This window comes from Mycetomoellerius zeteki, unplaced genomic scaffold (genome assembly GCF_001594055.1).
Source record: "Mycetomoellerius zeteki isolate Tzet28-1 unplaced genomic scaffold, Tzet1.0 scaffold767, whole genome shotgun sequence".
Lineage (NCBI taxonomy): Eukaryota > Metazoa > Arthropoda > Insecta > Hymenoptera > Formicidae > Mycetomoellerius > Mycetomoellerius zeteki.
In genome coordinates, this window is record NW_017257794.1 from 27,427 (window position 1) to 47,960 (window position 20,534).

General features: G+C 37.3%; 3 protein-coding genes across 4 annotated transcripts in view; 2 read left to right on the top strand and 1 right to left on the bottom strand.

Annotated features, from left to right (window-relative positions):
• LOC108729579 (uncharacterized) overlaps positions 1-20,081 on the bottom strand; it is a 20,938-nt gene extending 857 nt beyond the window's left edge. The window contains exons 1-6 of the mRNA XM_018458751.1: positions 19,879-20,081; positions 19,010-19,228; positions 18,718-18,877; positions 18,459-18,646; positions 18,178-18,340; positions 17,992-18,113 (exon numbers count right to left, since the gene is read on the bottom strand). Coding sequence (XP_018314253.1) covers positions 18,023-18,113; positions 18,178-18,340; positions 18,459-18,646; positions 18,718-18,877; positions 19,010-19,228; positions 19,879-20,008 — 951 coding nt within the window. The 5' untranslated portion in view covers positions 20,009-20,081 and the 3' untranslated portion in view covers positions 17,992-18,022. The remainder of the gene's footprint in view (positions 1-17,991; positions 18,114-18,177; positions 18,341-18,458; positions 18,647-18,717; positions 18,878-19,009; positions 19,229-19,878) is intronic.
• Positions 1,119-9,469, top strand: LOC108729581 (uncharacterized). Its single transcript, XM_018458754.1, is given in 6 exon segments — positions 1,119-1,556; positions 2,633-3,279; positions 4,025-5,084; positions 6,317-6,519; positions 6,716-7,855; positions 9,038-9,469. Coding segments are annotated over 6 exon segments (3,156 nt in total). The 5' UTR covers positions 1,119-1,553; the 3' UTR covers positions 9,141-9,469.
• On the top strand, positions 15,185-17,798 carry LOC108729580 (UPF0396 protein CG6066). 2 transcript variants are annotated; one of them, XM_018458752.1, is made up of 4 exons: positions 15,185-15,558; positions 16,407-16,500; positions 16,825-17,276; positions 17,542-17,798. In XM_018458752.1, the coding sequence occupies exons 1-4, from the start codon at positions 15,455-15,457 to the stop codon at positions 17,717-17,719; spliced, it is 828 nt and encodes a 275-aa protein (XP_018314254.1). In that variant the 5' UTR covers positions 15,185-15,454; the 3' UTR covers positions 17,720-17,798. The 2 variants fall into 2 exon arrangements, with proteins under 2 accessions (XP_018314254.1, XP_018314255.1); XM_018458753.1 differs by having other exon boundaries at positions 16,410-16,500.
• Positions 20,082-20,534: the final 453 nt, after the last annotated feature.

Sequence of the window (20,534 nt, forward strand, 5' to 3'; positions counted from 1 at the left end):
ATATACCCAGGAAAAAATGTTTCATATATAATTATATAAAAAATTGACATTTTATATACAATTATATATAATTATATATAAAATATGTTCATTTATATAATATAACATTTTTTCCGCCCTGGTGGAAAAATTTCGCTGAAATTATTTCACATTTTGGAACACTTTTCGGCAAAATTTCAGCATTTCAGAAAAATTTCAGTTTAATTTCAGAGAAATTTCAGTTCAGTTTCAACGATTTTTCAGTATATTAGCTGAAAAATTCACTTTCAGTGAAATTTCAGCAAATTTTCAGCAATTTCGCTGAAATGTTCCAAAAAACATGGAATAATTTCAGTGAAATTTTTTCACCAAGTCGGGTATATTATACACATGCAATATCATGCCGAAAACAAAGTGCTTTCCATTTCCACTCGAAAATCAACACCACCCCAATAATCGAGAAGCGTCCTGATAAGGGACATTATGTAAATTCAGCTCGCTTATATCTGTCATCATGGATTCGATCCAGAAGCGAATAGCATATTTTCCTTGAGATACGGTCGATGACGTTTAATCGAACCCGGAGGGCGGTTACTAGGGCGCAAAAATTCCGATAAGTGAAATCCGAGGAAACGCCACAGCGAGATTACAGTCTGCGGGCAGCGAATGTCGCTGTCGTAACTCAAATAAGTTTACCCACAAATCTACATTTCCGAAATCTCTCGAGAGGTTCCATTTTATCTTTTTTCAGGGCAAAAGGAGCAGCTCGCTGCTCCTATTAACATTTACGATCGTACGATCCCAATTGATAGATCCATAGAGACCCTTGTGTAGATCCTGCAACTTCTTCTTCTTTCCTCCCATTACCAACCCTCGGCGTGACTTTGGGGTGTTATGGACAGAGAGACAGATCGAGACAGAGAGACAAATTGAGACAGAGAGGAGAGAGAAAGAGAGAGAGAGAGAGAGAGAGAGAGAAAAAGAGGGTGAGGATGGGCCGATGAGTGAGAGAGCGAGAAGCCGATCGATGCATTGAGGCGCCTAGTGGCCAGGCAGGCAAGGCACCAGCTCTCTCTCCGCTGCTCTCCGCCAGCATAGAGAGCTCAGCCCCCGTTCTGTTCACCCCTGCCCCGGTGTACATGGCCTGCAGCGGCGGCGCGCGATGTGGCTGGCTTCCCTCTGGGGATGGTATATGGGTAGCGTGCAGTTGCGCATCGACCTCCGGGGCGTGCACAGCGAGTTGCGGCTGGCGGCGCTCCTCGTGAGTGCGGCAACGACGACGGCGGCGGCAGCGGCGGTGGCGCGTAGGCGGGGTTCCCTCCGTCGTCACACTCTCTTCTCCGGGAGGCTGTACCGTGGTCGTCGTCGTTCACAATCGAGCCCACGAGGATGCCGTTGTCGGTGCCGACGATCACTGCCGATCGTGATTCGTAACTTTAGTCCTCTTCTCTTCTCTGTTACTCCCGTTCATCTCGTCGTCTCGGGCCAGTCATGCTGCCTTCATCCGAAGCCAACATCCGAATCGCAACGTCGGAATTGTCACTGTGATATGCTCGTTTCGCTGGCGAACTATTATGGTAAAAATCGACGGATCCGTCCAACTTGGCCCGCCCTGCCGTTGATCCGATTGCATCTCAGTATTTCTCACAATCAGTTATACTTTGTAGATATTATGATGAACGTAACGTTGAGTGAAATTGAATTAGCGTGATCGTGTGCGTGTTTAAGACGCTCGTCGAAACAGGTGTTTACGACGCGGCGTCCCGATACACATCTTACGTCCAGCCGATCGATTTAAATCTCCGACCCGATTCAGACGCGGGTTGATGCTAATGCGATTAGCCCGTGGTCCGCGGAGTAGAACACTCGCGGCTCCTGTACATATTGTCGCGTTACATTATTAAGAATTGTTTCAGAGAAAGTTACTAAAATTAGACAGTTCTCCATATTCCGTGTGATTTTATCATTTTTATAAATATTACATAAATAAATTGTAAATAATCTCACTTATTATTATTAAGTATTAAAATATGCGCGGAAAAAACAGTTTTGCTAATTTAAAAATTTAGCTAGATGAAAATAATTTTGCCGGATCAAAATAATTAGGTAGAATGCTTAAACATTAACAATATTGCAAACAGTTTGAACATTCTAGCAACCGGTTTAAATGCTCTACGTAATTATTTTAATAGTCCAAACAAAATTATTTTCAGATCTTTATTTAATTATATTTTAGATACTCTCTTTAATAAAATTATTTTTTCCGTATATAAATAAATTATGAATAATTAAATATTAAATATTAAATACACACGGAAAAAATAATTTTGCTAAAGTACCTGCAAATTTAGGTAAATACAGATCTGAAAATAATTTTGTTAAGCTAAAATAATTATGTAGAATACTTAAACATTGATAACCACATTTTAAATATTTTTAACAATCTAGCAACCAATTTAAGCGTCCTTCATAATTATTTTAATAGTCCAAACAAAATGATGTTCAGATCTGTATTTAGTTAAATTTTTAGATACATATTAATTAAATTGTTAAATATTTTAGCAAAATCGTTCTTTCTAAATATAAGTATTAAATATAAAACTACAAATATAAATAAAACTCCTTCAGAGACGTATATGTTTCTCGTTAACAGGAGATAGCTGATGCCGGAGGAGGATCCGACAACAACAACAATAACAGACAACAGTATTTCCGATCATCACGTCGTATCGTCTCGCTGTTGCTGCTGCTGCTGATCGCTGACGCGTCGAACGGCGGCGGCGTCGGGGGTGGCACAGGCGGCGGGGGTGGTGGTGGTGGCGGTGGCAGCGGCAGCAGCATTGGAGGCGGTGGTGGTGTCAGCATCATCGGCAGCGGCATTGGTGGTGGCACTTGTGGGTTGGCCGAGTTGACGTGCCGGGACGGCCGTTGTGTACCGATCGACGCTTACTGCAACGGCGAGGATGACTGCGGTGATGGCAGCGATGAGCCGACGATGTGCACGCCGTGCAACCGCACGTACCATGGCCGCGAGGGCCACACGTACAAGCTGGATCTGCCCAGACCAGCCGAGGAACGTCTGCCGTTTCTCTGCCATCTGACGTTCACCGCGGCCGGCCAGGGCTACGGCGAACTGGTCCAACTGCTGTGGGACGCGTTCAGCGTTGGTCGCGTCGACGGGAACGCTGACAACTACTTCACCAGCTGCCCTGAAGGTTCACTTCAGCTCGCCGAACTCGGTAGACACTTCACTGGCGGCTCCTGGTGCGGCGTCAGCGAGGGTCGTGCGTCCTACTACAGGTACTCTCTCTTTTGAGTTCACCCTACTGAAAAAAGTCACGTCACACAGTTGCATGATAAAATCATGTAATTAAAACATGTAAATCATGTAACGGATTGTTCCAAATCAGTAAAATCACGTGATTTTTTTAAAATTACTTCATTAATTAATTTGAAAAGTCACATGATGATATGTTCTTTTTTCTTCTATTTCTATCATTTAATTCTTTAAAATTTGGTAACTATAAAATCACATGATGGATGAAATTATTTCTAATATCATGTGATTTTTCAAATCACATCATTTAAAAAAATCACGTACTGATTTGGAACAATCCGTTACGTGATTTACATGTTTTAAATACATGATTTCATCATGTAACGTTGTGACATGATTTTTTTCTGCACTCTTCAGTGTACGTTTATACATTGCATAACTGTGCGAGTCTTCAGTTTTCACCTGGACCCTCTGATTAAAAGATGTACTGCAGACACTGCAGATCACTCGGTCTCAATCCTGCAAATTTAAAGAGCTTTTTATTATCAATGATAATAATTAATTATCAATATTTTAAATCTTTCATTAACATTTGAACATTCTTCTACAATTCCGGAGTATACGGAATATTTAGAATATTTAGAATACAAACCAAACATATAATATATACATTTTATATATATATTTCTACCTGGGTCCGAGTTAATTATTAATAATTATCATTAATAACATCATTAATGATTTATTGTTTGATTATTGTTTGATTAGTGAAACTAGTACGGTCACTGCCTCTATACGACTGTTCCATGCACCGTCCGCGGTGCCTTTCGAGTTTCGTCTCCGTTACCGCTTCGTCGCACGTAATGAAGCGGTCGCCCGACTGGGCAAACCAGAACTGCCAATCGAGCGGGGTTCCCCGGTGCCGGGCACCTACTGCTCCCGTAACTTCTACGAATGTCACCTGAAGCAATGCCGGCTGCAGAGTCCGAACTATCCTGGCGAGTATCCGCGCAACGCGAGTTGCCTCATCACCGTGCGCCAGAAGGAGGTACCCACGTGCAAACATGCCATGATATCCGTCAAGAGCACGCCTACCGGTCCAGTTGGTCTCAGCGCCACTGTCAATACCAGCCTCAGCGTCTGGCAGGACTGTTCCCCGGATCGGGACCGTCTGATCTTCCGCGACGGCGCCCGGACGGAAGACCCGGTTCTCTTGGTGTATTGCGGAGGTCCTCTGCCGCAGGTGACCGCACGTGGACCCGCCATGCAGGTGGAGTTCCGCAGCTCGCCGGTCGCAATACCGCTAGGCGCGTCGTCCCTGCGACTCGAGCTCGAGCTACGTGTGATCTACGTCGACTCGGACGGTCTGGATTACGCCAAGGGTCCGCAAGGCTGCCACTTCTTCGTCAACGGTACCGGCGTCGGTAGTAAACGCAGCGGTACGATACGCGCACCACTTCACGCGCTACCTCCCGGCTCCAGCTGCACGTGGAACATCAAGGGTGCGATCGGCGACCGTGTGTGGATATACTTCTCGTCGTATTCCCAGCGTGATCTCACTGGTAACGGCGAGAACAACAACGCGACCGCCGGACAGTTGACCCCGGACATCTCCGCGGCGTCAGTATGCGCGGTTAAACTCGTCTTCTGGGACGGCGCGCCGAATACGGGTCAGCCGATGGCCACACTTTGCGATGACACGCCCAAACTGTGCGCCCACGCGGCTCTTCGTAATGTCACCAGGAGCACCAGGCCGTGCACCGAAGAGGAGAGCTACCTGACGACCGCGCCGAGCCTGACGCTGCGCATGGAAACTCTCCTGGGTACCGCACCATGTGAGTATACTCGTCTATCTGGAATGCTGCATCTGGACTTTTTGAAGTCTCCCAAGGGCCACGTTTATACAGAGAGATCTATACACGTCCTGTATCTAGCCACTAACTGTTTATACCGTAAGCGCCGTTTACACCTTTAGTTGCTGTGTGCCATTACCTCAGCGAGAAAATAAACCTTTTCAGTAAGTTAAAAAATTAGGTCAAGTAATGCGCGTTTATACTGAACAAGTGGCCTATTTTAGGTCAGGTCGCCAAGTGTTTACAGCAACGGGCCTAAATAATTGAAGGTCGAATTAGGATATAGATCGTGGCCTAAATGGGCGGTGCAAACGTAATCATTGTCTTTAGTTTAATTACATAGCTCGATTCAGTCTATTTTTCTCTGTAAGAGCCTTCCTTCCTTGTTAAAATTTTTCTTACAGTTTTTCATATATTTTTTCGGAATAATTTTATAACGTTCGTTTTAGAAAATATATATATATTTCTTAGATTTTTTTAAAAGACATAACATTACCCACATAGCCAAATATGTTCAAGATGCCGTCATATTACTGTCAGTCGTTGCAGTAGATGTCAACAAACTAGGGACAAGGTGCTTCTTCATTATGCGTGAAATATTGCCCTCACGTGAATTCTAAATTTGATGATAGCAAGTTGATAGCATCTTGATGGCATGTAAAATATACGTTCCATCAATTTTGATGTATGAAATGCGAGCTCAGCGCGTGCCGTCATTTTGCCATCATCATGACGTATTATTAATTCTCAACGTTTGCTTTTGAAATTTTATAAATTGGTAAAGTCTATTTGCCCTCACGTTGCTAACTCAGTTTACACATAAGATTCCGATGTCAGCAAATTGCCACAAATTCACAACAACTCGTGTAGCGCATTAGTTTGTCTAATGTGTTAAATCACGCTTGATTGGGTAATATTATAATTTCACACTCAACAATATAACGTATAATTAACTTCAATTGTAATTTCGCACTCAGCAATATAAACAATGGAACATAACACATGGTATTACATAACAGTTAAATTAAGTGTAAAATTATAACATTGATATAACATTATTTTTTATTGGTATCGATTGAGGTGATGTAGACTTTCCAATATTTTTCAGAAGTGTTCCATTTCGTATAAATAATTCTGAGAAAAATTTCGATCAGATTGGAAGTTTAAATAAAACTCTGTTTATCAAAGTATATTAAAAAGAGTAGAGTCAATACACTGAATCCATATAGTTTGCTGATTCCCTTTCTCCTTCCAGGCGCGATACGAGTTCGTCTCCACCGTTCAGACCGGCGAGCCCTGGGGCGACGGTATCTGCAGTCGAATATGGCGCAAGGTGCACGTCGGCGAGATAATGTCGCCGCGCGACGTACGTCTATTCGGCCGGGGTGGTGCCAGCAAGTTGGATTGCAGGTAAAGATGGGATCAAATTTCTCACGAATAGCAATCAACTGGCAGTCGCTAGAAAAACAAAGGGTTTCTAAGTAAACGCGAATCCAAGATTCTAGCGCTATAGTGGCTTTCTCCCTCACCTGTACAATCTGAGTTGATTTGACTGGGAATCATGAATATGTATTGACTTTGATTACCATGCCTCTCGTCTATGCAGGTATCGTGTGGAAGCTGGAAGCGGAGAGCGAGTTCGTTTGACGCTGCATAATGTCAGTCTGGGCGAGTCCACCGTGTGTACGAGCGATTCCGACCCACACACTGGTAAACCGCGTTGCGTTCAGGAAGTGGGATCCAGAGAAGCGCATCTGGTCATTTACGAGTCGCCGTGGCGAGATGTGAAGCTGCCCCGAACGTGTCTATGCGACAATACGTCACACTTGCCACTTACATACATTACCTCCGGTCGTGCTCTAGAGATAACTTTCTTGGTGGACCAGCAGGCGCCTCACGAGGACTTTGAGACACTCTTTTTCTACGCCAGCTTCGAGCTCATCCGCGTGCCGGAATGTCCGCGGAAGCAGCGTATCCGTGGCGAGGGTGGCGAACTGAGATTCGTCAATCCCCCGCTGTCGAGACCGGACATCTATTGCGAAGGTCTCCCGTGGCTGGTGGAGGCGCACGAGAACCGGTCACTCTTCGTCCTGACCTGGGGCTGGTTTCTGCCGTTGGAACCGCCGCCGCTCGCCGGTCCCGAGACGTCTAGCGGCGTCAGCGGTACCGGCAGCGGCGTCAGCGGCGATCAGGTCAAGTGTCCAACCACCAATCGCATCCTTCTCTACTCTGGCTGGCCGCCGAAGTTGCTGAAGGTGGTGTGCCCGGCGGAACCGGGCGCCCGCGAGTTCACCGTTCACGTGTTCTCGCAGGAATGGTTGGGCCCGACAGAGGAGGGTAAGTGGCCGGGTCCACCGAGGCCACCCGCATTGTTGTTGGACTTTGTAGCGCGGGAATCCGGCCAGGCGGCCGCCTCCTGGCTGGAGATCTCCAAGAGTCGCGCGGCGCTACGACGACAGCTGCGTCTCCCGGAGAGAATCCCTGGCGGAGTGATCGAGAACGAGACGAACGGCATGCCGTCGTACATCGGCGACTGCCCGCACAAGTGCCCCGAGCTGGGTGCGTGCATCGCTGCCAGTCTCTGGTGCGACGGCCACGCGCACTGCCCGTCCGGTCACGACGAGGCCAACTGCGGGAACGGCGCACGGTTGCTCGGACTGCTCCCGCCCACCATATGGCTCGTCGTCGCCGGCGTCGCTGGAATTGTCACTGCCTTCGCGTGCCTATTCACTATTCTTATTAGCAGGTAACTCGAAGTCTGAAAAGTAAGGAAAAGTGTTAATCCGTTAGATCCCATTAGATGCCATTATCAATACTGAACGATAAAGTTGTTACGTAATAGCTGCAGTATAGTAAATGAGTCTTCATTACTTAGATGTAAAGATTATTACTGTTCTTCATTGTATTCTTCGTTGATTGAGACTAAAAGGGATGATTCTTAGTTGCTAGGCTTGTTAAACTTCTAAGTAGCTGCAGAGTAAATTTAAAGCAAGTGAATCTTCACTACTTAGCGATGTAAAGATTATTACTGTTCTCTATTGTATTCTTCGTTGATTGAGACTAAAAGACCAGGTTCATCTTTGGCTGCTGGAGTTATTAAGTTCCAATCCTTGCGTTTTTCCAAATTTTTTAATTCTAGAAACTAACAAAATTATTACGTAACTTATTTACTGAGTGTCCCACTTAATATGTGACCGCTTTTTATATATTTATCTTTGCAGCATAAGGATGAATAAAAAATATATTCAGATAAAGTTACATGGCTTAAAGGAGGAGAAATAATGATAAAATTAATTTTCGAAAAAATCAATTTTTAACGTCATATGAAAATAATTGCCATTTTAAAAAATAACTGTTTAATTTCATTAAACGGCCATTTTAAAAAATCGCCATTAAATAGAATTATGATTTTTTTACATAATATGATTCCTCTCATTTTTATGCATATAAAAGTATTAAGGTAGAAATATAAAAAAATCAATAGTTTACGAGATATTTTATTCTGCATGGCACATTTTGACATGAAATATAAAATATCTCTATTCACACACATTTAACTATAGATCTGTTCTTTTCAGCTAAAGTTCTTTAGCACAATTCACTTTTTCTCTTTTTCTCTCCAACGTGGACGGAAAAGAAAGAAAGATGAACCGTGCAAGAAATTCAGCTTAAAAGAACAGACCTTATATCTTAATAATTTTATACACAGAATAATTTTTGTAAAAAAAGCACATAATTACTTTTCAAAAAGGATATGTAATTGCATATTTATTAGGTGCGACATCCCGAGTTTTATATAACGTTGAAAATATATAGAAGCAGACAGATTTTAATCTAGGATGAATATAATTACGGAAACGCAACGTATTTATACGCCAACCAAATATAGAACACTATCTCCTTCATCTTACGTCTTGTCCACTTCTAGATCCAAAGCTCGCACAAAGAGACTTCACTACAAGGGGCCGAAGAAGAGCAAGAAGCCGCGACGTGCACCGACCGAGGAGACGCTTCTGGGGGCGGCATCCTGACAACAGCCGCCCGGTTTCGTGGAGTACATTCACGTGGACCGGGAAACGACTGTCTAGCGATGCTAATTCTGTGCTTCACCGTCCAATGACTAACTCTACTCAACAAATCCTCCTCCATAGTGCCATATATAATCATGCAGCGGGTGGCCAGGTTCCTCGGAACTCCACCACACGCTTCTTCCTTCTCTCATTCATTTTTCCTCTTCCGAGGACACGACCTCGCGTTCGTCCTCGTGTCAGCCTGCGTAGAGTCGAGTCGAAAAAGAATCTATTCATCGAATGTCTTCTGTTTGCGAGATACTTATTTGTGATAGTCCTCTATGACCCAATTCCACCAATGTAATTTTAATCCGGTTTAACTAACTCTTCATCTTTTTTCTAAGAATTATATCCGTTTCTACCAATGTAGTTTAATTGTAATCTTGGTTTAACTAAATTCTTCATCTTTTTCTAGTTCTAAGATTAAAAAAAGGATGAAGAGTAAGTTGAACTAAAGTTAATCTATATATGGTAGAAAAGGGCACTAGAAAAAGATGAAGAGTAAGTTGAACCAAGATTAAAATTACTCTACATTGGTAGAAACGGGCATATATGTATTTAATTATAATTACGCGCTGTGTTACCTCTATGTACACACATACACATACACACAACACACACATACACGCACGTGCGTGTGCGGATCTCTCGACTTATGTCCAGTTCTACCAGAAATCTGTAGATTAACTTTAATCTCGGTTTAACTCTGGTGGAAAAATTTCGCTGAAATTATTTCACGTTTTGAAACACTTTTCAGTAAAATTTCAGAGAAATTTCAGCGATTTTTCAGCAATTTCACTGAAATGTTCCAAAACGTAGAATAATTTTAGCGAAACTTTTTCATCAGGGAACTTTTTTCTTTTTCTAGTTCTAAGAATTAGAAAAAGATAAAGACTAAATTCCCAGCAAACATCAATTAATAGTAACATAACTGTTATATAATTTCTCACTCGACAATATAACTTTTACATGTTACATAACTGTTATATGTTATACATATCATATGACAGTTATATTGTTAATTGGAAATTATAATTGACAATTATGTTATTGATAGTTTTGTTTGCCGAGTTAAACTGAGATTAAAGTTAATCTATATTGGTAGAAATGGGCCTTAGGTGTAGTTTTAAGCATGTTTCGATGAACAGAAAGTAAATCCCGTTAAGCTATGCGGCATTCGGGCAAAATCTACCTTTCAAACGCTATTATTACCTGATGATACACTAACTCGGGCGTTCTCACGTATAGTGATATAATTATTTTAGAAACTAGAAGATAAAAGAGAAAGAGGGAGAGAGAGAGAGAGAGAGAGAGAGAGAGAGAGAGAGAGAGAGAGAAAGAGGACGAGTCACGTATCTCTCGTGGGTTATTCTAACAAAAGATAGAGATATATATATATATAAAATTATAGATTAGAGCCGAGAACAAAAGTTTACGAATAAGATCATATATTTCAGAATTATATGGATAACGAGATTAATTGAACGATGTTGAAGTATAAAGTGTGTAGCTAATGAAGATAACAGGGCAGGGTTCGTAGAATAGTACATGTATAAAATGAACGCTCCGCCGCGTAAAAACCCGCGGCGGAACTTGAACAAATTATATACTGCCTTTTTCGCACGTGGGATTGTTCTGATGTCGATGGAAATCGCATTAAGGTCTTTGTGTCTCTCGATTTTTTCAAGCTCCAGATATCGCGTTATATGAAGTTCATTTCATCTCCGTATCTCCCAAAGTATATTATTTTTACATATTCCTACAAAAATATATACATTATCTTTATATATTATCACAAATTATATTAACGTTATCGATTGTTATTCAGCATTTAAATTGATAATCTACGTTCGTGGCTTCGTCGCATTCGAGTGCGCCAGTCGCTGTTTAAATCAACGTATTTATTCATTGATTTATTTGTTTATTTATTTCTCATATACGCGAACGATGTTTGTATAATATAGACTGTAATAGAGAGGAGGACGGATATAGGAGGAAAGTCTGAAGTCGCATTCGCACCGCAATGTCGTATTCAGAAGCAATATTCTAAAGCGATGAGAGAACAACGGCTCACGCGGTCAGATTTAATACTCTTTGCTCTGCCAGGATTCTGGAATAACAAAATACTATTACGATACAGGTACTATAGAGATATATTGTATTACGATATCGGGAGAAAAAAAAAGTGGATCTCTGTGGTTCGATCCGCTCGACCATTCCGACTTTTGCTCCGACTTTTCCCCAAGTAGTTTCTCAATGAACCATGTACATATAATCTCCGATATGCGTATGCATGTATATATATTACATAGGATGTTTCAAAGCTTTATTGACAAGCTTCCAGAGCAGCTTCTCGTCGAAGGAGACGTTCCTTGCGTCGCCTGCGTTTATTACCGTCACTTACTTTTTCACATTAACTTCCCTCAATCGTTTGTCGCAGGAATCGCGCGAGCGGTTTTCGGCACTCCGACGTTGTGGAAGCTTGCCAAGGGATTCTGAATATCTCCTATAATGTTAATTTTATACTATGTATACATAGCGATATACATAATGGAGTGTAACGTGTTACATATGCGTACATACGGGGCGGCCCTGATTGGTCTCTAAGAACGGCTTCGATCGAAATCCGATTAACTTGATTGACGAGTAATTCAACCGGTAGAATTGCTTAAAGCGAAATTTCTGACTGTATAATTCATTGCCCTCCATCTCTCCTTCGATATATGCTGAAAATTAACATGTAATTCCATTTATGAAATTATTAATTGGTAATTCTGCTTATAAAATTGTATTTATGAAATCAATAAGTATATATTATCTATGTATAATTTATTATATAATTATATTTATAAAATCAATGAGAATATTAATTTAAAAAATTAACATTTTTCCAAGTTATAAAAAAATACAAAATAAAAATGGAAAGTCTTCATAAATTTAAAATATAGAAAATTCTTAGAAATATAATTATTTTTAGAAATATTATGAAATAAAGAATTTTTTAAATATGCCGTTCGAGTTAATCGGAATTTAGTTAAAGTCTCTTTGAACTTACAATGACTTGAATATTTATAAAATCAATGAGTATATTAATTTAAAAAATTAACATTTTTCCAAGTTATAAAAAAATACAAAATAAAAATGGAAAGTCTTCATAAATGTAAAATATAGAAAATTCTTAGAAATATAATTATTTTTAGAAATATTATGAAATAAAGAATTTTTTAAATATGCCGTTCGAGTTAATCGGAATTTAGTTAAAGTCTCTTTGAACTTACAATGACTTGAAGTCACTCTGTTGGATGAACGAGTTTTATTCCCGAGGCGCTTCATTAAAATCGCATCAGATTGCGTATTTATTAAGAAGAGACTGGAGATTGTAGTTCCATTATTCAGGGCTGAACGGACTAAGATCAAAGATATCTGATTCATAAGATTCTAGTCCCCAATTCGCATTCGCCGAATGCATGGCTGACTGCGATTTCTCGGATCTTTTATATCAGTTGGAACATTTCTCAGAAATGCTGAAAACTACTGTACATGTAGATATTTAATGGTAAAAACATAATGTAAACATATTGACCGATGAAATAGACGATGTTAATATCGTTGCATTTTTGGCGGAATATATATTGAATATTTTGCCGGTCAAAGTGCTCATATTGCCCTTGGCTGTCTTCATGTATAGCGGTTTTCATAGCATTACAAAGCAGAAGGCTTGTTCTTTGTAGCTGAGCTTTTAATACTCGTTATCTTATTCCTTTTTCTCTTCAGTGTTCAATCACGTGCCCTTTCATTTTAAATGCAAAAGTTATATAACAGCGTGGCTACAATAAAGGATAGTCTCAGGTTTGTTCTTTACAGCTGAACCGTTTGTATGTATATTGATATGAATAGAAGTACATGCTAATATCTTTCCTCTTTCTATTCTTAATATTTAATTATATATCTATTCTATTTTAAGTAAAGAAGAAAATATTGTGTATTTTAAGTGTGTGAAGAAGAAAATATAATTATAGTTCAGCTACAAAGAACCTGGTGAAAAATTTTCTGAGAATTCTTTATATAATTTTTCAGAACTTCTACATAAATTTCGGGATTTTTCACAAATTCTATATAATTTTATAACTTTTTAAAAAATTTCTCGGATCTTTTATATGAGTTGGAACACTTCTCAGAAATGCTGAAAAAGAATTTTATCTCTTCAAATTGTATCTAGGTCAAAAGTTTGCGTGGAAACACATCCTAAAATTTTTTAATCTTAAAAAATTAAAAAATTTTTGTTTTTATATCATTTAATTATATATCTATTTTATTTTAAGTAAAGAAAATATAACAGCTCAGCTACAAAGAATGATGAAAGATTTTTTGATAATTCTGTATATAATTTTTCAAAATTTCTATATAAATTTCAGAATTTCTCGCAAATTCTAAATAATTTTATAACTTTTTAAAAAATTTCCCTTTTTGAGATATTTTATATAATTTCCGAAGAAATACAAAGTCTGAAGAAATTTAAGATATTTTTTTAATTTTCATAAATTCAAAATATGAAAAATTCTTAAAAATATGAGATATGAGAATTTTTTCACCAAGGCTGACTTCCTGTCACCACATGCCTGCCGAATTCGCTAGGATACGGACTTTACGCAAATGTATATATGCATATATAATTAAGGTAGACGATAGAAAGAAAAGAGATAGAGAGAAAGAAAAAGTGGAGGCGAGAAAGAGAATTATATGCACCGGACCAGTATAGAGATCATTAGCGAAAGCGCCTCGAAGCGTAATAAAGGCGCGCTCAAACTCGCTCGTTATTTGAAAATCGCAGTGTGCTGCGATATTATGCGAAACCACGTAAACGCACTGTGCCCCTCGTGTATACACACCAATTTCAATAAAAGCGGCAGCTCTTGTCTTGTAGGAAACACCATCGTACTTGTATACCATTTACCTTTCTACTTCAGTTTCAAGTAAAGCTCGAAGCGAATGCCTTCATAAAATATATCGGAATCTTTCGATATATATAATCATTCCTCGATTTAGCGATTTTTCAAAAATTCTTTTGAAGTTATGTATCCCTGGTGAAAATTTTTCTCAGAATTTTTATACGAATTGGAATATTTTTTCAGAAATACTCAGAAATATTCAAAAAGTTTATATTTTCTCTCAGAATTTTTCATGTGAATTCTGAAATATTCTGAAATTTCTCATCTCATAATTTTTAAAAAATATTTATATATTTTTTAGATTTTATAACATTTCATCAGAAATTATATTTACAAAAAAATCTCAGAAATCTTACGATATTTCATAATTAATATATATATGAAAAATTCTGAAAAAAAGATGTGGATTTTCTGGGAAGTGTTCCAATTTGTATAAAAAATGTGAGGAAGTTATAAAATTATATAGAAATTCTGAAAGATTATATGAAAAATTTTGAGAAAAATTTTCATCAAGGATTGCATAATGAAATATTTAAATTGTAAGATTTGAAATATTTCAGAAATTTTTCATGGGAGAAATCCTTCAAAATATAAGTATATCCGAGAAATATCAAAACCCCTACAGCACAAATACAATAGTTGCAGCAATATTGCAGAGATTTTGCAGCGATATTGTTGCAAATTCTATACTGTTATAGGAAATTTTTGAAATATACATATTCTTTTTTTTATAATATTTATACATAGCATTTCTAAAATATCTTAATGCAATATTTTAAATGTTTTACAAATATTCACGAAATATTTCTGAAATATTCCAAACAAATCATGTGAACAATTTTTTTGTATTGGGTGGGTCGTGAATATTCAAATGAATGAAAAGAAAAAGGATCAACTTGTAAAACATAGTTTACAAAAAAAAATAGAGAAAAAGTACTTAATTTCTACTCGAAAAGAATAAGAAAAAGAAAAAAGAGAAACGGCGCGATTCTCTGCAACTTCATGTTATTATATATGCAGGAGTGAACCTAACCTTACCCTAACCCTAACCTTCATTGTTAATAGACGCGTCGCTAATAGGACAGATAAAAAAGCAAAGGGGTGTCGTCGGTTCCAATTTTTATCTATCAAATCGAGTATCTGTAAAAAAAGAAAAGGAAAAACTGAAAAAAGAAGGAGAAGAACAAATGGATACGTGATGTATAATTTTATCGCTTAATTCTGCGTGAAGTTGAAAGAAAAAGACTTTCTGCTGCCTTTTAACGGCAGCAGTCCTTGTAAATAAATTAATTTTCGTAAAAGAAGGAGAGGAAGAAACGCAAAGAGATGATGAATGAGAAGATGATGGACGCGCGAAGGCGCGAGAGAGAACTGATAGGATTACGCGGAGTTCCTGAGGCTTGGAGCAGATCCCCGACGCAAATCGAATAGTACGTAGACACGGTAGACACCTTCGTTAAATAGAACGTATAGAACTTCCACGACGTATTAGTGGTTTGATCGTTGCTGTATTCGTTCAGGTCGTCGATCCTACGACAGCATTCGACGAGAAAGAATTAACTCTAAGAACGATGTAATTTCTAATTTGTATCCTTTGAGGTTAGGATTGGTTCTGTTTCATTGTTATTAATTCGTTACTCGCGTGGAATGTCCAGGGTATCTCAGCCTTATAAATTCGCTAAATGTATGAATGCTATTTATACACAATATATTTAGTGTAAACTATTTTCCAATTTAAAAAAAATTGTATTTATCTTAATCTAAAGGATGTACAGAATATAACAAATGTCCAGGATACCTCAATATTTCACAATTTAAAAAAATTGAATTCATCCCAATATTTTACACAATTTAAAAAAAAATTGAATTTATCTTTATTTAAAGAATGTAGAGAATATGATAAATCTTTTATATTTATTTAATTGTGAATTATTGTAGGATGTCCAGGATACTCTAACTTATTAATTCAAATGTATGAATATTGTAAATTTTTCACAATTTAAAAGAAATATATTTATTTTTATTAAAATAATATATACAGAATATAATGAATCTTTATTTATCTGTAAATCAAAGAGAACAATGAAGGCTGAGATATAATGTTGTGTCAGAAATATATTGCAAGAGTAATTAAGTTAAAAAAATCACGCGAGTAACGTAAAATTAATGTATTAACTTACCAAATTGAACTCTAAGAATTTGAATAAATTATACTAGCAGTTTATATTAAAGGAATACATCTGTGACATAGTGTTAAAGTTTGTTGTTTTATTTGCAGTAGTTCAGACGAGAAGGACGAAGATTTGAACAAACATAAGGACAATATTTTGCCAAAGGATCGCAAGAGGAAGAGGCAAGATGCTAAAAAGAAGGTATTGGATTAATTACGATTAACATTTAATCAAATAATGATATTCAATTAAATACAATAGCTGCCAAAACTTTTTAGCCAACATATAATTTTCCGATAATTTTTGACAGTCTATTTTCTAGTTCATAAGTTAATAAAATTCTTGTTACAAGTTAAGAACACAATATTTTTAATGCTGGAATATATTAAGTACTTGCATGCTAAATCTTTATTTGTAAAGATTCTTTATCTAAGCAATACAATAAAATTACTTATTTAGCCGAAAATTTTTAGCAGTAGTCAAAAAATGTGAAAAGAAATATTAATAATAATATTAAATACTTAGAAGAGAGAGAGCAAGAAACTGAAGAAGGAGAAAAAGGCAAGGAAAGAGAAAAAGAAGGAAAAGAAGGCGAAGAGAGAAGCGAGGAAGGAGAAAAGGAAGAAAAAGAAAGCAAAGAAAGAAACTGACAGCAGTAGCTCTGACGATAGTGATAGCAGCAACAGCAACGATGAGGAGGTCTGGGTAGAAAAAACCACTATTTCTGATAAGCCAAAGCCAAAGAGAGGCTCGAGTTCGGATGACAGTGGAGACGATGGTATGGTTGGACCCGCCCCGAAACCGCATGTGACTCTCTCAGCTAAGGATTTCGGTAAGGCCCTGCTACCAGGCGAGGGTGCGGCAATGGCAGCTTATGTCGCCGAAGGAAAACGCATACCCAGGAGAGGTGAGATCGGGCTAACATCAGAGGAGATTGCGGCGTACGAGTCTGTCGGTTACGTCATGAGTGGCAGCAGGTAATGCATATCAAATACATAGTTTTGATTTCTTTGATTTCTGCTTCATAGAATGACAATAGATTTTCAATGTCATATTGAAAGTAGTTTTGATTATCCAAATATATAAAAAATTATGTTCGACTCACTATTCCAATCGTTACTAATGGAAGTTTTCGATGAGTACCAAATAAAATATAAAACGAGATATTTTTACTGCTTGTTAAACATTCTTTATCTTTATTTAAATAATCTTGATTTTAATCTTTTTCTATCTTTTCTAAAGGCATCGTCGCATGGAAGCGGTTCGTATCCGAAAGGAAAATCAGATCTATTCTGCCGATGAGAAGCGTGCCTTGGCAATGTTTAGCAAAGAAGAACGGCAGAAGAGGGAAAATCTTATATTGGGACAGTTTAGAGAGATGATTAATCACAAGAAAATGGCACAGGAGAAGAAGAATTGAAGATTTCATCATAATCTATAAAACATTGACATAGATTCTTGTGTATATACATATTGTATAATTCTAAGCTTTTATAAAGTGCAGGAAGATGTATATAAAAATATCAGTTTGTGTACATATTTGAATAATTATGTTTTCTCAATTTTTCGTAGAACAGTTTTGTCAACGGCAATCAAAAAACAATACCCAACAATATTGCATCAAAATAAAACTTTATCTTTTATTATTTGCAATAAGAGTACCTAAAAATGCTATATATATATATATATAAATGTTGAAAATTAGTGCAATAATGAAAATATTCTAATTCCCCTTTTGTGTTCCACTATCGTTTTCTTTTTTCTTTTTTTCTTCTCGATTCCACTCCTTCCAACCTCCTTCAAAATTATATACCCTGCAAAACAATATAGAGCTCTATTATAAATCCCTACTAGTGATTCTGAAAGATATTGTCATACTGTTTGTATCCCAAGTCCTGCATCTGATTTTGAACACGTTCAGATCTGTTGCCAGTGTGACAGCTAAATATGATCTTTGTGTCTTTAGTCGGTTTGGGTTTGCCATATTTATCCTTAAAACTCTCCTCCGAAAGTTCTTTGAATTCTTTAACAACATCAGTTGCTGAAACAAATATGTATTTAATTACTTATTCATAAGATAATTATACCACATTATGTATGACGTTTGAGAAATTAATAGTAAAGTTTCAACATTTAGAAATACAATGAAAGATTCCTACATCTTATATTAATGCTTTCTGATATTTCGCCAGTTTCAGCTAACTCTTCAGGCTCTCTAACATCGACGATCAGAACATCAGACTTCTTTTGGTCTTCCAATAGCTGTTCATATTTGATTATAAAAGCTTGTCTTTCCGGCTTTTGTTTCTCATTCCACTCCTTGAAACTTCCCCTGTATAAATATACCCTGCAAAACGGAATACAGAACTCTAGTATAATAAATCCCTACTAATAATTCTGAAAGATATTTTGTCATACTGTGTGTATCCTTGTTGCTGCATTTGTTTTGCCGCATTCTCAGCTCTTTTGCCAGAGAAGCAACTAAATATCATTTTTGTGTCTTTAGCTGGTTTAGGTATCCCGTATTTATCCTTAAAACTCTCCTCCGAAAGTTTCTCGAATTCTTTAACATCAGTCACTGAAACAAATGTATAATTACTTACTGTTACATATTATTCTTATGATGATTATATGACATTATTACTGTGTGACGTTTAAGAAATGAACAGTAAACTTTCCAAAATTTATAAACACGATAAAAGATTTCTACCTTTTATATTAATGGCTTTTGGTATTTGGCCATCCTTGGCTATTTCTGTAGGTTCTCTAACATCAATGAGCAGAATATCTGGCTTCTCCTTCTCTAATTCTTGCAGTAAGTCTAAATATGTAATTACAAATTCTTCTTTTATTGCCATTTCGTTTTCGCACAGAGCTTCAATATTCTTTTCCCGATAAGGTATACTCGAAGAATATAAGGTCCGTGTCACTGAAAAGAAATTCATACGTTGCAAACACATCAAAGATATATCTCAAATATTTAATGTAAAAATGTTCTATTTCATTATTTCATTAATGAAGTAATCACTTTCAACAAAGTAATAAATAAACAAATAAAACACAAAAAGGAAAAAAAATTCTGAAAAGATTCTGCATTAATAATATTGAAAAAATAATGGCTTCCATCAAATTGACTGGGATATTTTATAGATTTGGTGATATACTAATCAAATTAAGTTTCGTTAAGCAAAATCATAAAAAATGACTAATTTTTGTTGTAGCACATTTAAAAATCGCTATTTTTAATCCAATAGAACTGAAAATATGTTTATTTACTGTTTATTTATTAAACTATTTATTTTTTCGAAACTATATCTTAATACTTTTATGTACAGATGAGATGAATGAATTGATGTAAAGAAAACATAGTTTCTTTTTTAATTATACAATTTATACAATTAAAAATTACTGCATATTTGTTTAAAAAACATATTTCACCAGGGAATCTACAAAATACTACACTTAATTCCAATCAATTTGACCATTTTTTCCATTAGTGCCGAATCCTTTATACAAATCAGTATTGTGATTTTTTTTAAATCTCTTATTTTACCACATAAATAAAAGTTATATGCGTACGATTGCCTGTATTCGGACGATTAAACGTAATTTCCAAAAATTGTCGATAACTCGTCGATACTTGTCGATTTCCGCGAGAACAACTCGACGATACGAACGCTTGACACAGCCGCCGGAAAAATCTATACATAATGAGTGTCAATTTTTTGTTGCTAAGTAAAAGAAGCGATTACCATCGTGATGACATACATGACACCGTAGGTGCGTTCGGGAAGACGCTATTGTGTCATCCTATCTCCATTGTTTATCGGACATAAAACAAGGATAGAATGATATAATAGCGCTAATAGCGTCTCCCCGAACGCACCTCGTGATATATAATTGGCTGCGTTCAGCAGAACGTTTGTTTTGCAACTATTGGAAGTTTCCTTCGCGCTAATTGGATCATACTTTTAGATCTAGAAGAATGGTCCTATCTCAGCAGACAATCATAAAACGGTTGCAAAACTGTTGAGTCTGCTGAACGCAGCCAATGGGTGCGTTCAGCAGAACGTTTGTTTTGCAATTGTTGTAAGTTTCCTTCGCGCTAATTGGATCATACTTTTAGATCTAGAAGAATGGTCCTATCTGAGCAGACAATCATAAAACGGTTGCAAAACTGTTAAGTCTGCTGAACGCAGCCAATGGGTGCGTTCAGCAGAACGTTTGTTTTGCAA